The 19,281-nt window shown below is 31.1% G+C and overlaps 1 protein-coding gene across 1 annotated transcript in view; it reads left to right on the top strand.

Moving 5' to 3' along the window:
• LOC140443715 (proton channel OtopLc-like) overlaps positions 1 to 19,053 on the top strand; it is a 94,960-nt gene extending 75,907 nt beyond the window's left edge. Inside the window, exons 8-12 of the mRNA XM_072535101.1 lie at positions 1,138 to 1,351; positions 4,180 to 4,326; positions 6,481 to 6,715; positions 8,515 to 8,761; positions 18,673 to 19,053. Of these exons, the coding sequence (XP_072391202.1) occupies positions 1,138 to 1,351; positions 4,180 to 4,326; positions 6,481 to 6,715; positions 8,515 to 8,761; positions 18,673 to 18,990 (1,161 nt within the window). The 3' untranslated portion in view covers positions 18,991 to 19,053. The remainder of the gene's footprint in view (positions 1 to 1,137; positions 1,352 to 4,179; positions 4,327 to 6,480; positions 6,716 to 8,514; positions 8,762 to 18,672) is intronic.
• The last annotated feature ends 228 nt before the right edge of the window (positions 19,054 to 19,281 follow it).

Raw genomic sequence — 19,281 nt, 5'->3', positions numbered from 1 at the left:
TTCTTTTCTCTAGTATTTACGTAATCAAAAGGCAAGTAATGAAGCAAGAATATAAATCGTCTATGAGCCATAGTAGCTCGAAACATCCCTTCACCAGTTCCATCAGTAGCCAAAAATTCTTTGCAATTTCGGCGGCTTGCTTCCTAGCTAGGTATAATAAACCAATTAACGCCTTTATTTTCACAGTATCTATAGATATGGCTTCATTCAGATCTGCATAATTGTTTCTTAATTAAGAAATAAGTATGTTTGTGTTCTGTACAACGGTTTTGAGAATATAATTATAAATTAAACATTTCCAACACTCTAAAGGATCAACGGCCTAACGAGCATTTCTTTTTGAACCTGATAAGTATGAAATTAAATTAGAACTTCTTGTCCGAAAATTTTTGTAGGTGCATATTTTCTCAAGGAAACCCCATTTTTTGCATAATAAAAGATCATCTTTTCCATCTTTGCCATCTTTTCAGGTTTTCCATATTTGTTTTAAAATATCTTGAAGTTGCAGGTTTATCCCCTAATTCTTCCTTCAATGCTACTTCCAATTCTTCCTCTCATTCTTCTTCTGTGTCTGTATTGTGGTTATTTTCTTTACATCCGTCTGATTCTGACTCGTTTTTCACATCAATATTTTCTTCTACTTCATCATAGAGATGTTGTTATCTTTTGAATTTCTTTCAGATAAGGATATATCAATGAAATATGAAATACAAGAGAAAAAATTAAAGGCTGGAACATTACTATTTTATATATAACCATAAGAATTAAAATACTTAGTCTATGTAGGTTATACTTTACAAAGAATGAGAAAATAGATTTACTTGTCGAATTCACAAAAGTTACTCCAATAGTCGGGTCTGGTAGATCAAAAGTGCAAGTAACTAGCGATCTTTTATGCATTAGTGCAAATCCCGTTGTTCGCTGTTTTTCGACATGTGAACGGAAAGGTACTGACGTCAGACGAACGCAGCACTTTCGGACATAAAATAAGTAGTGAGGCATTAGAAATAAATTGTCGCTATATTCACAAGCCCCACCTGACTACTCATGGGTTATCACGGTTTTTTATAAATTGAATGAATATTTATTTAAAGTATTTTATACGCTGTATTTGTTATGTTATATTCATTATTTTAGATCGTTATAAACAAATATACAGTACTAGCAAAGTTTGGTATGATGCACTGTCTATCATCCAGTATTTGTTTTTGGATTTGGACAATAATGAGAGAAACACTAGAAGCCATCGCCAGTAAAACCAGTACTGAGACGAAAGAACTGGATAGCGATGAAACAACTTCAACATTAAACGAACCCTTTGCATTACCATTATCATCGTTTGCACTAAATGGTAAAATACTTTTATTTTTTTTATTTGTTATAATTTACAATATGCTTAACAAATACATGAAATAATTAGTAAATATAAGGTAAGAAAATGAGTTTATACGTAGTACCATCCATAACTGGTTTTTAAACTGTTAAATCATCTGGCTTTTGTATTTTAATGTATTTTTGTTTAATGTGTCGCAGATTTCTTCTAACATACGTCTGGATATTTGTTTTTGTTTGATTTTTGTACTTCATCTGAATTTCTTATACAACACCTCGTAAAATTACGGACACTAAGTTTATTTTAACTAAAATTAAAAAATATTATAGAAACTAAATTAAACTCCATTATTCCCTCCTACAACTTAAATAACAGCTATCATTCTTTCTGGTATAAACTGAATCAAATGTTTTGTGGTATTTGTTAACACTCGTTTACCAGCGCATGTTCTAATGCTACGACAGTTTTAAACTTGCCAAGCTTTTGCCTATAAGATCTGAAGATCTAGGAAGCCAGGCTAGTAACCAAATATCCTGGTTATGTGTGACCCAGCGTTATACTGCATTATGAGAAAATTAGCACCTAAAAAATACATACAAGTTACCAAATGTTCTTTCAGGCATTCCTTAATGTACCTATCAGCATTAATACCACCTCTTCTAACATGCAACTATGCTGCACTCTACCAACAAACTATAATATAAGAGAGAAGCAACATTGGGCATAGTGTTCTCCAGATTTTTTCCATATGTTATGGTGACCATCAGGTGCATATCTTCTAAAACAAGACTCATTTGTAAACAAAATATTTCTGTAATCTTCCATATCCCAATCTGCATAAGAAATTTTTAAGCGTCGACGCGCTACGTTCAATAAAGGGCCTCTCTCAGGTTTGTAAGATAATACATTTTGTTCACGTAATGTCCCACGTACGATATTAGGTAAAACTATGGTGTCATAAACATCTGCCAAATAAAAATATAGCAGTACCTATTCGATCTTGACACTTCACAAGTTTAATAAACCGATATTCCACGGCATCTTTTATTCTTGGTCTTTCTTGTCCAGGTCTTCTTGAGTAGACGGATCGAACATAGCGAATGGAGCCTGCGAGGCATTTGGAGCACATGAATGAACTGCTGAAAGCACAAAATTTTCCTGAATCTTCGAAGACATTGATGTTGATACCGATCCCCAAAGCCGAGAAAAAGTACCGCCCTATCTGTCTTCTTCAGTGTATTGATAAGCTGTATAAAAGAATAATACGAGAGGGCATCGATGATATACTTAAAAGATCAGGAGTCTTACCTTTGTAAAAGAAAAAGCACTATTAACACAATCGTGAGTATATTGGATGAACACCGCTCTGTAGGCCTGCTGTTGTGCATTGAAATAAAATAATGAAGATAATGGACTAGAGATAATGTCCTGCTTATCTGATGAATGTGGTGGCAATGTATCTGTTCGATATAATAATTATTATGGTGGAGGACACAATTGTCGACGTGACCTCCGGGATCTGTCATGAGCCGGACGCTACGAAATCTAGCATAAAAGAGAAAACTTTAGAATTTCACATGTCTGATTAATATTACGGAGAAGTGTAATTTTTGTTTTATATGGTGTATTTAAATCGTAGCACGTAAAATTTGTTTTGAGACATACCACTGTTGATATTATAAGTAGTTATAATTCTCAAACCGAAAACGCTCGCACCCCGGTCGTTTTGACATCAAGATCGAGTTTGTCTCATCCTTTCCGAAATGGCCCCGCAAATGGCTTATTTCTCCACAACTCTTTTTTCTCATTATTTCAAGTTAAAGTATTGATCTATCCATATCAGATGCATCTAGTGGTGACTGGTAAATTCTTACGTACGTAAAAAATTATTAACGTATTTCGGCCACAATTATTGCCATTGTTAAAAAATAACAATTACAAATAATTCTTTGTAATTATTTTAATTAAAATGAAAATACTATTTTATAATAATAGATCCTTACGAAGTAGAATTCGCCCGCTTAAAAAAACGTTACAAGAAACTATTATGAGACAGAGAGGAAGTTGATAAAGATGATAATAAGGCTGATGAAGACGAAGATGCTTATTCTCACGATGAAGTACCATTGACTCAGTGCCTTGAAAATTTTTTCAGCAAGTCCGGAATGATGTAGCGCAAAAATGCACCCAAAACTATTATTTTAAAAACAGATCCTGCTAATAGTATACGATTTAATGACGGTCCTGTAGACACTGCAAAGTTTACGATAAGTCTAGTTGTCTTTTGGCCATTTTTTCTCAATGACCTTGTAGAAGAATTAGTCTTATATACAAATATAAAAATTAAGAATGTTTTGTTTAAGGTATATCTGCAGTGAACATATGAGTTGACATTTGCCTAAGATGCGTAGGAAATGTAGAAAACTAACAATTAGTTTACATATTATTGTTCAGCTGTTAGAATAAGAGATTTTTTTTAAATATTGTTTATTGTTGCATGTATCCTTCACGATAAAGTTATTTTTTTGTAAAATCTTGTTTTTAATGATTTAAAATATTAATGAAATAAATTATAACGTATAAAAACATGAAATAACAGAAGCCGATCAAAACGACCAACAACATGTAATGATGGAACTTTTTAGGCGCGAATTGTCTCGGGTTAACAATATCTGAATAAAGTGTCTATATTATCTTTAGTTTAAAAGGCTAAATAAGCTTACGATTTTTAGCTCGAGTTTGCGTCTTTTAGATTAATAATATGAGATCTAAGGTTTAATATTTTAATGTCACTTTTATTTTTTAAATAAACCTATTTAAATTTAATAACTTATTTTGATTTTTAGGTTTAGAACTCTTAAAACAATCTCCAGACTTCTCAGTCAGACGATTTACCAAAATATGCGTTAACAACGATTCTTTCATGGCAGTAATATACAAAAATATTTCTCCATATTTATATCCATTTAGCGTAGAATTCAGTATTCTAGTTGGTAAGTGTTATACATCATAACAATTAAAACAAAAAGAATATATATTTTTTTAATATTTTAAATATTTTACTTCGTCAGTTATAAGGACAGAATACCGAAGAAATGTCTATATCTCCACGATTTCCGGATCTGTGTTATTTTATATGCAAGTGACATAGAACCCCGAACACTTATTATAAATTATTTTAAAGCGATTAAAATTTCAGTCACATAAATTTAGCTTTTTGTTTTTACGAAAACCTAAGCCAATCATTCTCGTTGTACTTGCAACGACAATGATTTTCAAACAGATCTGGGAAGCGCCCAACGTTTTAACCAACAAAAACTGAATGATTTTGTTAAAGACCTAGATTAAAAGAAAAAGTCTACTATATCACGAATCGTATAAAGACGATTGTTCTAAAAAATGGAGTAATTGAAATACACACCAGAAAAATAACACCTTTTTATCGCTAGTTCAAAACATTTCTTTAACGATATGTATCCTTTGGGTACGCATTGAGTCACTACCCATTGATCAATTATTAAATGTTACGAAGCAATAATAAAATCAATTAAGCAATGAGTCAGTTGAGGCAAGAACATATCCGTATTTTTAAATTTTTTACTTTTAATAGTTAGGTATAAGGGATAGTCTAATCGTCTGTCATAACTATCAAGTATTTTCAAACTGAGTATAACTTGGTAGCAAAGTAACACATCTATCTATCTATGTAAGGATTTTTACAGCTGTCGCCGGCTTCCTTCTTTCAGCCAACGTCTCCAGTCCTTTCTGTTCTGCCATTCTCCATCTCTAAGGTCTCGTCTTTTCATGGCCTCGTCCACTTCATCCCTCCATGATCTTCAGGGTCTACCTCTTTTCCTCCTTTCTATTGGGCTCCAATCCGAAATCTTTGCTATCCACCTTGTATGATCTGTTCTTCTCACATGTCCATACCAAATTAAACGTTTTTCTTCGATGTAGCTGAGTATGTCTTGTTCTACTGCAATTCTTCGTTTTATCTCCTTATTTCTTATGTGATCCATTTTTGTCACTCTGCAGCTTCTTCTCATGAACTCTATTTCAGCTGCTGTGATTTTGGACCTGTTTCGTTTATTTATTACCCAATTCTCTGTTCCATAGGTCATTATACTGCGCACCAAGGTGTTATAAATTCTCTTCTTTGTATTTCTGGTAATCTGTCTATCTCACACTACCCCGTTCATTTGTTTAATACATGTTTTTGTCTGTGCTAATCTGCTGGTTATCTCTTGCTCGGTGGTTCCATTTTTTGAGAGTAAGTTTCTCACTGGCTCTTGCTCTGTTGTTAAATATTCGGTCTTTTCTAGATTTATTTCCAGTCCATATTTTGTGTATTCCTTTTCTAATTTTCGGATCATATAGCACAGATCTTCTTCATCTTGAGCCGTTACCACTTGGTCATCTGCCAAGCTTAATGTGTACAAGAAGTTGTCCCGGATTGGTATTCCCATTTCTTTACATTTTCTTTTCCATGGTTTTAATAATTATTTAAGGAATGTCTTGAACAGTGTCAAAGATGTAGAGCATCTCTGCAATAAGCCTTTTGTGGTCTTAAATTCGTCGGAGTATTTATTGCCGGTTTTAACTCTTACCTTGTTGTTGTTGTAAAGATTTTTGACGGCTTCTGTTAACCTCTGAGTTATTCCGATTTCCTTCATCGTGTTCCATAGTTATTTTCTGGGGACCGTGTCATATGCCTTTTTTAAATCTATGAATGCCATGTGTACTGGTCTATTTTTTGACATTTTTTTTTAATTAATTGTTGGAGTGTATATATGTGGTCTATGCAAGATCTTCCTGCCGTGAACCCCGCCTGATCTTCTCCGATTTTATTTGAGATAGATTTTTCCAGTTTTTCTTTCAGTTAAAGTGTTATAACACATAATATATTCTAGTAAGTTCCAAATATATATATATATATATATATATATATATATATATATATATATAAATATATATATATATATATATAAATATATATATATATATATATATATATATATATATATATATATAAATATATAAATATATATATATATATATATATATATATACAATTCATAATTATTTTTATTATATTCATTACATAAAAGCTTTAAATACTAAATCCAAACATTCTTACAAAATTTCAGTTGGTGTATTATTCGTGATTTGGCAAAACATACAGAAGTGTGACGACGCCGAGAATGAAGACTCGTCGACATTGCCATGCAGCATCCTTTCAGAATTGCCTGATAAGGAAGGAAATGTAGTCGTTCACGCCGATTGTCATTCTAGTAACAAGGGTCTCTTTGGTGGTTTTGTCGTTTTGGTATTGACAGTTGTCAGTAGTATATTGTTTTTTATCGCTGTCTACGACGAAGATAAGTAAGTATTTTGAATGAGTATTTATATTATAAAATATTATCTTTGAGACAATGACAAGTAACTAATTTTATTAAAGGTTATGATTGACTAAAATTAAGTAAAAATGGCTATAGACTTCTTTTTATTAAACAGTATAATACTAATTAATCACTAAATTAATAATGGATGTAGTAGCGAAATTGATAAATAATATATTTGTAACTTTGTTGTATAAAACCAGAAATATGTAGCAAGAAAAAAATTTTAACAATAAAAATCCAACTAATATTAATAAAAAAGCAAATCCTGCCTAAAGCTGTACAAAATGTGAAAATAAGACTTCTGGCAGAATGTATGGTTGGTTTCATGAAGTTGAATGAATTGTAGGCTTTGTGATGTTGAAAACAAAAATAACTTATAGTGTGTTGCTGTAGTTGAAGTGGGAGTTTAGTTGAACGTAGTTATGCAAGAAGGACTCAACTCCAAAAAGTATATTTTTTAGGAGAGACATTTTCGCAAACTCTCTATTGTAAATTGGTACAACTTACAACCTTAGTGAAAGCTGTACCGTGTTTAAGAGAGATATTAATTTTATTGTTGATACGTAAACTAACATAATATATAATAATAGCATTGGTATTCCCAAAAAAATGGTGATTGGTTCCTTATTGCGTATTATACATATTAATTAATTACATTTCACAGTAGAGAAATAAAAACACAAACATCTTTAGACTATATTTTTATTGTAATTATTTGACAATAATAATAAGAAAAACTAAGTAAAAAATTAAGGCAAATTTAATATTATTTTATAGCTTAAAAATAAAAACTAGATTGAACTAAAATAATAAAATTTTAAAATAATGACAATACTAGTGTAATTGAAAAAATCAGTATGTTTTTGTTCAATTTTAATATATACAGCATCCCATTGTACCCATCAATATCATCTTCAATTTCTTCATTAGATGATAAATTACGATAAAAGTTTTTACAATCATTCGGAATTAAATGAAGAAGTGATGCAAAATCCTTAAGCTTTTCAGACTGTATTATTTCCTTTTAGCCCCAGACTTTTTAACAAAGATGATCTGGAAGAGGGCCTGCCAACTCCTCATTTTTGCACATTAATTTCAACAAATTCGGTATTGTAGTTGTTACTGACGTAAATAGACATTGGTTTATTTTTAATATTGCGGATTTGCATAAATTTCAGCCAGTTTATCTTGGTATTTGTTGTGTCTTTTTTTCTGCTGACAATACTTTTTTCAATATCACTTGTAGACTTAAAGTCAACAGATCCCATTTTTACTACGTTTAAAATATTTCGTTTTCTAGCATTCTTCATAACACTGATATAGTCTTCAGGTGTGTAAAGTCTTTGCTGGAATTTCAGGGCAGACTCAATGTCACCGAATTCACTGTCTTTTGGCAGGAATCTGTGCTCAGAGAATAAAAACTTCATAAGTAATATTTTAAAGTTAATGGTGGACTTCCGACACAGTTTTTAGCATAAGAACTGTCTTGATATTTCTATTCTGGCCACCAAACGAATTACTCCATAGTGTTAAATTGGTGATATTCTTGTTAAAATTAGCCATAATAGTTGTCTTTTCAGTTGTCCTATGTAGAACAAACATTTGTTATTTATAGAAAAGACAGCAAATACAAAATAAGTGATTGATATGATCCTTCATGGGTAATCTTTCATTTTTCCGGCTGTATATATATATATATATATATATATATATATATATATATATATTAATTTTTGGTTTTCTTTAAATTTATTTAATACAAACATTTATTTATTGTAGGGATGCTCCTATTGGATTGACAATTAACCTAGTGACATCAATTGCTGTTTTAAGCATGATGTTTTTGGCATGCATTTTTGCTTACAGACAGATTACAAAATTGGATTTCAATACAGCAAGTCACAATATACTAGACATTTTTTTGTTATTTATCTGCATTCCTGCATTTTTCCTTAATGGCGTATTTAGTATAATACCCGCAATTATTAACAAAAACGCTATGAGTATCGTTTCCATAATCTTAGAGGTAAGTTTTTTTTTATTTATATAATATAATATTAAAACGTAAGTATAGTACGCCTTTTTTAATTTAAAACTGATTACTTAAATACTTCTGAATAGTTTCTGGCAAAAACAACCTTTTTCTTCTTTGTTGTGTTTATTTGAAAGATCAAATAATAAAGAATCCTTGTATATGTACGAAAACTCAGGAAAATAGTTTGAAGGTGATAATAGCATTGTTTTGATTGGCCAAGAAAGATTATTAAATTACCGATTATTAAGAAACAGCAATATGCATATTAATATTTAGAATCATTTAGGTAATTGACAAGCAATAAAAGACAAAATTTCAAGTGCCAATCAAACATTAGAATAACTATTACACTCAAGCATAGCGACAGTGTTATGAATAACTATAATTATAGCTATAAGCAAATTTTTTTACCCCGCAATAGTAAAAAAAATATGTCTTTTTTTTTAATATTGATTTTTATACCCATCAAAGAAATCGAAGTAAGCTGAGTAAGCAACGATTTAAAAAATATACTAAAATTTAGTTTATATTTAAACCACTACCACAATTTTTGTTACTAAAATTTTTATTAGAGATATAGAATAAAAAAAAATACAAATTTTATAAAAAGTAACTATGAACTTTTGTTTAAATAGCATAATTAATAATTATTTGCACATTTAGAACAAAAATATACACAGTGTTCAAGACAAAGGAGAATGTCACATTTCACACATTTTTTTTGGCACTTTCTGTCCTTTCCACGGGGACACACTCCACATTTGGATGTTGTTCATTGTTTCTTGTTTGGAGGTCCTTTAGAGTCCTCTCCGCTATCATTTCTTTTTAGTTTCGCTCTTATGTCGGATGGTATTCTTTGATTGTTATCTCCTTCTTCAATATATGGTTTGATTAGTAACAAACCAAGTTCTTTTAAAAAAATCTGGGTTTTAGTTTTTCAGTTGGCTTGTTATGTTGATAAATAACATAACTATTTATTCCTGCATTATTAAGCAGTGAAAAAAAATTGTTAGGAGGCCATCGCTTGCTATTACGGGACACATTATATAACGCAGACATTTCGTCAACCATATCTACGCCACCTTTTGTGTGATTATAAAAGTCTATAATCTCAGGTTTATTTGATTTGTGGTCAAATGCTGTATCATGATGAAGTGAAGAAGCTACTAACACTATTTTATTTTTCTTCGGGAGAAAGGACACCAAAGAAATGTCTTTTTTAAATCCGGCGTGGTTTTCAGCTCTGTTTTTGTAATTCAAAAAGATTGTCGGTATTTTCCTCTTATTTTTACGAATAATTCCAACAGATGTTAACCGATGTTTATTAAGCAAATGTTCCATTAGCGGTATGCTGGTAAACCAGTTGTCGAATGTAATGTTGCGGTTAGTACCACGGATTGGATTTACAAGCCTGTTTACTACATCAAACGGTCTATTACTAAATTCAAAAGGTCCTTCAGGCTGTGAGCTAACATATACCTCTAAATTTAAAATGTAATGTTTTGGCATCCACTAAGGCAAATATTTTGATGCCATATTTGGACGGCTTATTGGGGATGTATTGCCGAAAGGAACAACGTCCCCGAAAAGATTTTAATTTTTCATCGATCGTCAAGTATCGACTAGGAATAAAATATTGTTGACAGTTGGATACAAATTGACCAAAAACAGCTCGTATAGCTGCCAGATTATCTAGTCTTTTTCGTTCTTCTCTATTTTCGATATTATCGAATCTTAGGCACTTTAAAAGTAATATAAATCTTTGCAGGGACATTGTTAGCCTGAAAATGTTAATTCCTGTTCCATGTGTAGCCCACAGATTCTTCAGATTTAACCTATTGGCTTTATAAATGCCTGATAGATATAATAATCCGATAACTGCACGAATTTCTTCTGCGTTCGTAGTCTTGGTGATATATTTATGTTGGTCAGTATAATTCTAAGCGACTAAACTGCTTTTTTTATTAGTGCATTGGATAATATCTTCTACAATAATATTATCCATGAATAATTCCCAGCAAGAAATGGGTGACATGCAATGTTTTGTATTATTTCTAACACCGGGAAGTTAAGTTAATAAATTTTCTTGTCGTGTTCTAACCGATTTATTAGGACAGTTCTTTGCCAATTTTGTTTTCCCATCCCGTCCGATAAAAAACGTAGATAGTCTTACTTTATTATGTTCAAACTTACTTTTGTCTTGAGAAGAATCTTCCGACGATGATTGATTTTCCTGATTAGAACCTCCAGGCTGACAATTTTCCATTGATTGAAGTTGGTTTTGTAAAACATTCTCACTGGGACGAAGGCTAACCTGCTGGCTATCATTTTCAGATTCGCTTTCTGATCCTAACTCTGATCCAGTTAATTCATCCTGCCAAAGCTTCAAGAGAGCTTCTTATTCTTTCTCCCAATTACACATATTTCTATATGTCTGAAATTAAGAATAATCAATTTTCAGTATTTTTACCAAGTAAATTATGTTTCTGTTAAAAAATAAAAATAAATTGTGCTAGTATAAGAACTTACCTGTTATTAATTAATTGGTGTAGCGGGGTTAAAATTACCCAAAAACTAAATATTACTGCACTTTAACTGTGTGGTGGGGTTAAAATTACTGAAAAGTACAAAGAACGCAACACCACTCGTTTAAATCTTATTTATATACTGAAATTTATGATGCAATACAAGATCTCTGTTATATTATGGAAAGGTACTCGTGGCGCCAGATGAATCTGGCGATGTTGCCACTATTTTAACAAGCGCTAATGAACGACGTGGGTGATTTTCACCCCACAACACAGTTGCAGGGTTAAAAATGTATATACCTTATGTCTGAGTCCTATCAAGCCATTATCCACTTATCCAGATATTTCCACTTCATGGTTTGTTCCAGTTTCACTTTTAACCATTATCATTTCATAGTGCAAATTTTAGTGTATTCGTCATTACTTCATTTTTAAGACAATAGTTGTAAGTATTAGCGTAGTGTTCATTTTTTCCATGAGCTCTTTATTTATATTTGTTAACTCCTGTATGGAATGTATCTGAGTAACCATTGGAATCTCTGGATGGTTGTTATTTACCATTTAAGAATATGTAGGTCTTGTATTGCACTTATATTTGTTGTATCCACTGGTAGCTGTAGATGTATTTGTAGTTGATTCAGTGACATTTTCTTATTTAAGGTTGGAAATCTTGCTTCCTGTAGTTGCTTATGTACACTGCATACTTTGTAATTCGCTGGGTGGTTATTACCACAAAGTACACATTTTACTAGATCAGATCAAATTTTCCTAAAGCAGTCAACTTTTGGTGGTGGTTAATAATTTAGAGTGTCTAATAAAAAACTTATATATGTTTCCATTTAAAATTAAAGGTGTTAAATATAAAATAATACAATCTACAGTTTTAAGAAACTACATTTATTTTTTAAGATCAAAAAAAGTATTGGTTATCTAAATTAAAAAAAACCGTTTAAATAAGATGCTAAAATTTAGGTTCTCTTACTTCTTGGAAAACATTTTCTTGACTTCTAGAATAAAGCCCAGGAATAAATTTTTACAGCTAACATGTGGATTGAGTATCTATTAGCATGTTTAGTTGTTAGATAAAAAACACAAAAGCAGACATTATTCTATAATTTCTATACGAATTATTCAAGAAAATATGTAATGATTTTCAAACAGTTGAAATTTTTTGCTACCGAGAATATTAGTTTTTGTTGGTCTCGTTTACTTATAACTAGACTTCGGCAAATATGCAAATAAAAATGTAGAAAATATGCGCATAAATATGCACGAGTTTACCCGAAAATATGCAAATATTTTACAAAATATGCATACAAATAAATAAAAAAATCGTAAAATAGTAACAATTTTATTAAAAAAAAAAAGTGTACATAACTAAATATTTTCTACTATTCATTAAGATTTACATTTATTTTAAGTAACTACATCATTTTTAAGTATGAATAAACTTATTTAGAATTATGGTAACAATAAATGACCAAGTGGTGTTCAAAATTTTCTAACAAAAACTTGTGGCTTCTGTCTGAGTACATATATTTATATATGGAAAAACTTCGTTCAACATCAACTGATGTAACGGGAGCATTTTTCAAACTAACCAAAACATTTGGTTCTAAATTAGTTGTTTCCGAAATATTTCCAGCTAGAACACTGACTACTTCAGAAAGAATATGGTAACCTTTATTTTTTTCCATAGTAGCTTCAAATTTTTTTAAAATATCTTTTCCAATATTACCTCTAACGTTCCGACAACATGACGCAAATTCTTTTATTAATGCTGTACTTTCGAACAATGACAGTTTTGGTGATTCTAACTGAGTAATTGTTTTTTGAACAAAACTAAAATTTGATTTTATAAATGAAAGTTCTTGTTGAAGCAAGTTACTCTGAAAAGTTTGTTTAGAATCCAAAAGAGATTGGGAACTTTCATCTGTTAACGTATCAATTATGTTCTTTATTTTAACAAAATGATCTGCATAAAAATTACTTGCTTCTAACCATGTTCCCCATCGCGTTAAAATAGGTTGTGGTGGAAGAGGAATGTTAGGTAGCATTTCTTTATAAAGTTGAATTCTTATAGGAGATTTAAGAAATACTTTTTTGACACTGGATATCATGGTATTTACAAGAGGAAACTTTTTTCGTATTTCCTCTGCAACTCTGTTTAATCCATGCGCTACACAAGTAACATGTATTAAATCTGGGAAAAATATTTTTAAATTTTGTCCTGCTTTCACCATATAAGGAGCAGCATCCGATAAATAAGCAGTAATTTATTAAAAGGAATAGTTGTCGGAAGAAAAAAAGTTGCTAATGTTTCTTGTATAAAACGCGAAATTGTTAAACATGAAATAAGATGAGATTTTGGTAAGGTATCTTCTTTAAGAACACCAATCAATAAATGAGCAATATACTTTCATGAGGAATCAGTGGTTTCGTCTACAGATATGTAAAAATAATTATCTGCAATTTCTTCCTTAATATTAATTAACACCGACGAGTATAGCCCGTTCACATTATTTCTTCTTAGAGACCGATCACTTGGAACATTAAGTTTGCAATATTTTTTTAGAAACGAACTAAAATTTACATTTTCTAATTTTGAAAGCGGTATGTTTGCAGACACTAATGCGCGACACAAGTCTTCATTAAAAGTTTCTTGCTCATCTAATTTTTTTTAAGTAGATTGGAAACATTTAGCCATTGAAGTTTGATGTTTTCCTCCTATTTTTCCTTTTTTTGCAATGTGTGAAGCAGTTCTCACATGTTGGTCTATCTGAAATTTCTTCACTTATGCTATCTATAAATAAAAATAAAAACCTTTATTTTAACCCAACCTTTAAAATATAAAAATATACAAGGTGTTTTTGGTTAATCAAATAACTGGTTTGGAAAAAAAAACATTCGCTAAGTGTTTTAAATGCAGTATTAATCCACAAATTAGTTTTTGTTACTAACCATTAGTACATCATATAACTTATTTTAAAATTCAACAGAAGTTTTTTTTTTTGTTAATTCAATTACAATAAAAATAATTGTGTTTTAGAATAGCTGACTTCATAAAAAAAAGTAAAGGTGAAAAATTTTTCTAAATACACACCATTGTATTGTACCATGGACAATTTTTTCTCACTAAAGGAAGCTATTTTTCATTTAAAAACAACCTACGAGTACTAAATTTCAAGTAAATACGTTTATTGGTTTTAAAGTTATTGTTGTTATTAACTAAAAGGATTTAATTTTTTTTAATTTTAACACCCTGTATCTCGAAAAGTAAATAAGTTTGACCTCTCATTAACTATATCGTTTTGTTCAATTTTTCGAGAAGTATCTACAGTCAAATGTTGTAAGTGTCATTTGGAAACACCCTGTATGTATGAAATATTAGATATTTAATAGAAAATATTAGATACTTACAATTTTGCCACAGACTGAACAGTAGATTTTTCCCATATCCATAGACAGCTCTTTATAAGGTTTAATCCAAGTTAAAGCACTGGTTGTTTTAGGCATTATAAAATCACAATCTTCCTTTTTGTTACGTACAACGAGTGTTTACGCTTTGAATATCAAAACAAAAATGATTTACAAATCTGAGCATCAAATTAGAAATGTTTAGGTACCTAATTCAATAAACTGGGAGATTTTGGAAAATCCCTAAATTAGGAACAAAACTATTAGCCGTTTACCTGCTGTTAAGATACAATACATTGTAGATAGATTTGGGGATTAGATCATAAAATGCAAATGAGCGAACCCTTAGCGATTATCCAATAACTGAATGCCTCAGTGACCGAGACTTTCTAAGAATGTTGAGGGCTACTTAAATTGATCTTCTTTGAAATTGTAAATGTTTTGTACCTGTAGAGATTACGTACTTAGATCATTTCTTGATTAAAATGACTACAAAATTTTATACAAGAATTGAAATAAATTGGTATGTTTAAAAATTTTCAAATACAGTATAAAAATCTGAACTTTTATGCACTTTATGCAAACTTTTATACAAATATGCCAAAATATGAAATATTTGCATAAAATATGCACAATATGCAAAATATGCAATATGCATATTTGCCGAAGTCTACTTATAACCAATTTATTTTTACATTAGAAAAATACATTAAAAAAATAACTGTCATTTATTTGACGTAAACTATCTGTATTAAAATATTTTTACAAAAATGGTTGTGAGTTTAAGTAAGCGACGAAAAGAATAGAAATTTTCATTATAGTTATTTCTGTAGCTCTACTTTCTATTGGGTTTAGGAGCATAAATATTCTTGTAGCGTTTCCATGATTAATTCTTAACTCGCGGTTAATTCATCTTATGCCATTTATTATTACTACTTTTACTATCAGTGGGTTCTAATAGAGTTTAAAATGTTTAAAGTTACATTGTTTACGTCATATATTATTTTCATTTGCCTATTTTCCCCTTTTTTATTTTTATTACTTTACGCAGTACTTTACCCTGAAGACATCCTAGCAATTCTTTACTATACTTTTCTAGTGTCCAGATTTGGGAGCCATACGATAGCATTGGGCATATCAGTTTTAAACAATTACGAGTTTTTGTTTGGCTGAAAAGTTGTATTGATCTGTATCAAGGGAGCTGAGTATAATAGCATTTATTTGCCAAATGTATACAGCGTTTTATTTTCGTGATAGCATAATTTTGGCTGTTAACGAGTGAGCCCATATAAACGAAATCCCTGAGACACACTATTTATGTCTGTTCTATTTGCAGCACTCTATTCTGTATTGGCTGCATCGGCTGCTTATACTTAATCTTATTAATGTTTATGAAAAACCACATATCCCTCGCTTGCGTTTCTAGTGCTTTGTATGTTTCCACAACAACCAATTAAGTTTGGTAAATAATATTTACATAATCGGCATATGCAAGAATCTGTGGGTATTTGTTATAAATATTGCAAATGGTATTAATATGGGAGACTTTAATAACTTTTTCTAATTGGATGTTGAACAATACACACGATATTGCATTTCTTTGTCTAAGTCCGCCATTAACTTCAAAAGCTAAAAACAGATTTCCGTGTATATGTACTCGACATCACCTTCTCCATTACTAACTTCACTAGTTCCATCAGATAATTAAGTATCAGCAGTTTCTGTATTGCTTTAAAGGCCCTTTTTCTATATATGGATATTATTTTGCTCTAAATCATCTAAATATTTTATCTTATGTATCTTAATAATTTTCTTCCTCACCAGTGCATTATGTAATGGCTCGATGCAGGTATTATCAAATGCAGCTTCTATGACTAAAAATAAAATAAGCTAGACTTCTTTCTGATAGAAACTCCTTTCGAGTTCCAATACCAGATTGTGTAAGGCGGCTTCACCTGATTTCCTTATTTGATAGGCCCATTGCCGCTGGTGCAATAGGTTTTCATTAGGATTGTCTTCTTGATATATTCATTCAAGATTTTTTAATGGTTGTCAATATAAATGTAGTCAGACTTATAGACCTGTATGATTTTGCTATTGTGTTATCTGTTTTTCCTGATTTGAGACTAAACGCCACCCTCGTTCTTCTCCTACTTTTGGTAATATATCCCAGAGCAAGGCTAGCTCTAAATATTGTGATCATGGGATCCTTTATTATCAGAATTTATTATTTAGAATTTCAATAGCACATCTGGCCCTGCGAAAACCAAATATCATTTCAGGGATCAGCCAGTTGCTTCTGGTTGGGCTAAAGTTTGTTTGATGATTATTACCACTAGTTAATTGCGTTGACCTTTAGAAGTGAACACCTATAAGATGCTCTATAGCCTTCATCCGTATTCGTATACTTTTCATTGGGCAAGTTAACTGAATTTGTTTATAAATGTTATCTCTTATGAGGATTCTGTAAACCCTGACATTTTCAGGTACACTTCACATGTTTTTACATAAATCTCTCCAAAAACTTTCCTTTACGAATAGGATTGTCGTTTTATAGGTTATACATTCAGCCTTATGTGCTTGCAAATTACCTGATTTCTTCGCTCTATTAATAGCCGTCTTGTTTCTCTTCTCTGATCAGACAGCTCTTTATCCCATCAAACTGCTTGTCTGGACGGGTGACTTTCTTTTACCGGGCAGTTTTACTCATCTGAGACACATGTTGCAACCAGTTTGCTACCAAATTAACCGTAATGTTGTTTTGATCCTCTAGGATAGTTTTGTACTCTTGTTTTAAGATTCTGCTTAAAGTATTTCCAGTCGGTCACATACATCAGGGTCTCTATAAAATCTTGGTTCAGTTTGGACTGAATTTATCTTTAAGCATATGTATACATGATCCAATAAGTATAAACATTGGACACATACAAGTAAGATATTATGTCCAGAATCCACACAAAATATAGGCTTATCTCTATCAGGAATTCTGATCTTGATGTCCTGAGGATGTGCTTGTTACCATTGTTCAGCAAATTCAGTTCGGTACTGCAAAGGTAACCAAAAAGTTTCTTACCTCTATTGTTTATGTCTTTTCTATCCCAAATGGTATGGTGCGCGTTAAGGTTGGAATATGTTAAAAGGTTCTCTAAGTAAGTTGTAAGTTATTCTTTAAAATCAATAGGAAGTGAAAAAGACGCAATAATCATTTCTGGAACCAATCCATACCAGCTCAGTTTAATTCTGGCAGCTGTCATGTATTCCCTACAGAGCTTCACAACCGGTACCAGGTTAAGGTCAAACCTACAAAATGGTTCTTGATGCAAATGCATATAGATTAGTTTTCAGCCTCCTGCGGGTTGGAAGTAATTTTTGGAGGCTTTAGTTTCCGAATGATTCTTTCTTCTTCTGTTTTACCCTCTTTTAAAAAAATAATGCTAGCTCGATGGAAAGGGTAATAAGAGTCCCATTGAAGCTTTTTGAGCTCTTTTTCTAACTTCTAAGGCCTGATAAGTGGATGTTAACATCCACTGAAGTTTCCTCTGCCCTTCTTAAAAAGTGATTCCACAGATTGCCAGCAGCGGGTTCCTTATTGTTGACAGCTTATTTATTGATTTATTTATATTGTTTAATACCATTTAAATTTTACGTCAAACTGAAAGTAAATCTTCAGTAAGCTGCACCCAAATGTCCTTAATATTTGTACGCACCCAAATGTTTATTTAAATACATAACCTTAAATATAACTAAGTATAGATAAAAATGTTAGTTTAAGCGAAGGTAGTGTTCTAGAAGGTTTTGATATGGCACTATAAAGAAATTTGTGTTCACTAGGCATTACGAGGACTTTCTAGTACATCCTTCTCGTGATAATAAGCATATCTTAGATAAAAGAACTAAAAAAAATCTAGGACTGCAGTTACAATTTAACTGATATACGCTTGTTATTGATATTTTTAGATTTGCCAAGTGTTACTACAGACCGCATTTCTGCAAGACGGCGTACGACGTTCGAGTAACACAAAGAAATTACGAAAAACCAAACCTGGAAGGGAGCTAGTATCTTTTCTTATTCTTGCCAATATATCTTTGTGGTTATTCCAAACATTTGAAGTTAAGGCGCATGGTCTTCAGGACAACAGATACGATTTTTATGGAAAAGAATTGTGGACGATATTGGGACACATGTGTTTACCATTAATGATGTTTTATCGTTTTCACGCATCTGTTTGCTTCGTTGATGTTTGGAAATACGCCTATGTTCCCTCTGGTCATTAGTTAAGTGTTATGTAATATGTATTTAATGTTAAGGAAATATATCAAATATAACTATACAACAAATTTATTTATTACTAAATACTGATCATTAAAACTAAGGCGGATATTCATGTACATAAAATATGTTTTTAGGCAATGGAGAAAGTAAAAAATTCTAAACGTTTTAGAACTGGACATAATTGTGAAATTTATTTTTAGGTAGTAAACTTATGAGAATAATTATGTAAATAAAAGTATTTTCGGAGCTCTTAATTGTTATATATGAGTCCGGCAGCGGAATAAGAGACACTG

This window comes from Diabrotica undecimpunctata, chromosome 6 (genome assembly GCF_040954645.1).
Source record: "Diabrotica undecimpunctata isolate CICGRU chromosome 6, icDiaUnde3, whole genome shotgun sequence".
Lineage (NCBI taxonomy): Eukaryota > Metazoa > Arthropoda > Insecta > Coleoptera > Chrysomelidae > Diabrotica > Diabrotica undecimpunctata.
Note: the sequence above shows the minus strand (reverse complement) of the source record. Positions and strands in the feature narration are given on the sequence as shown.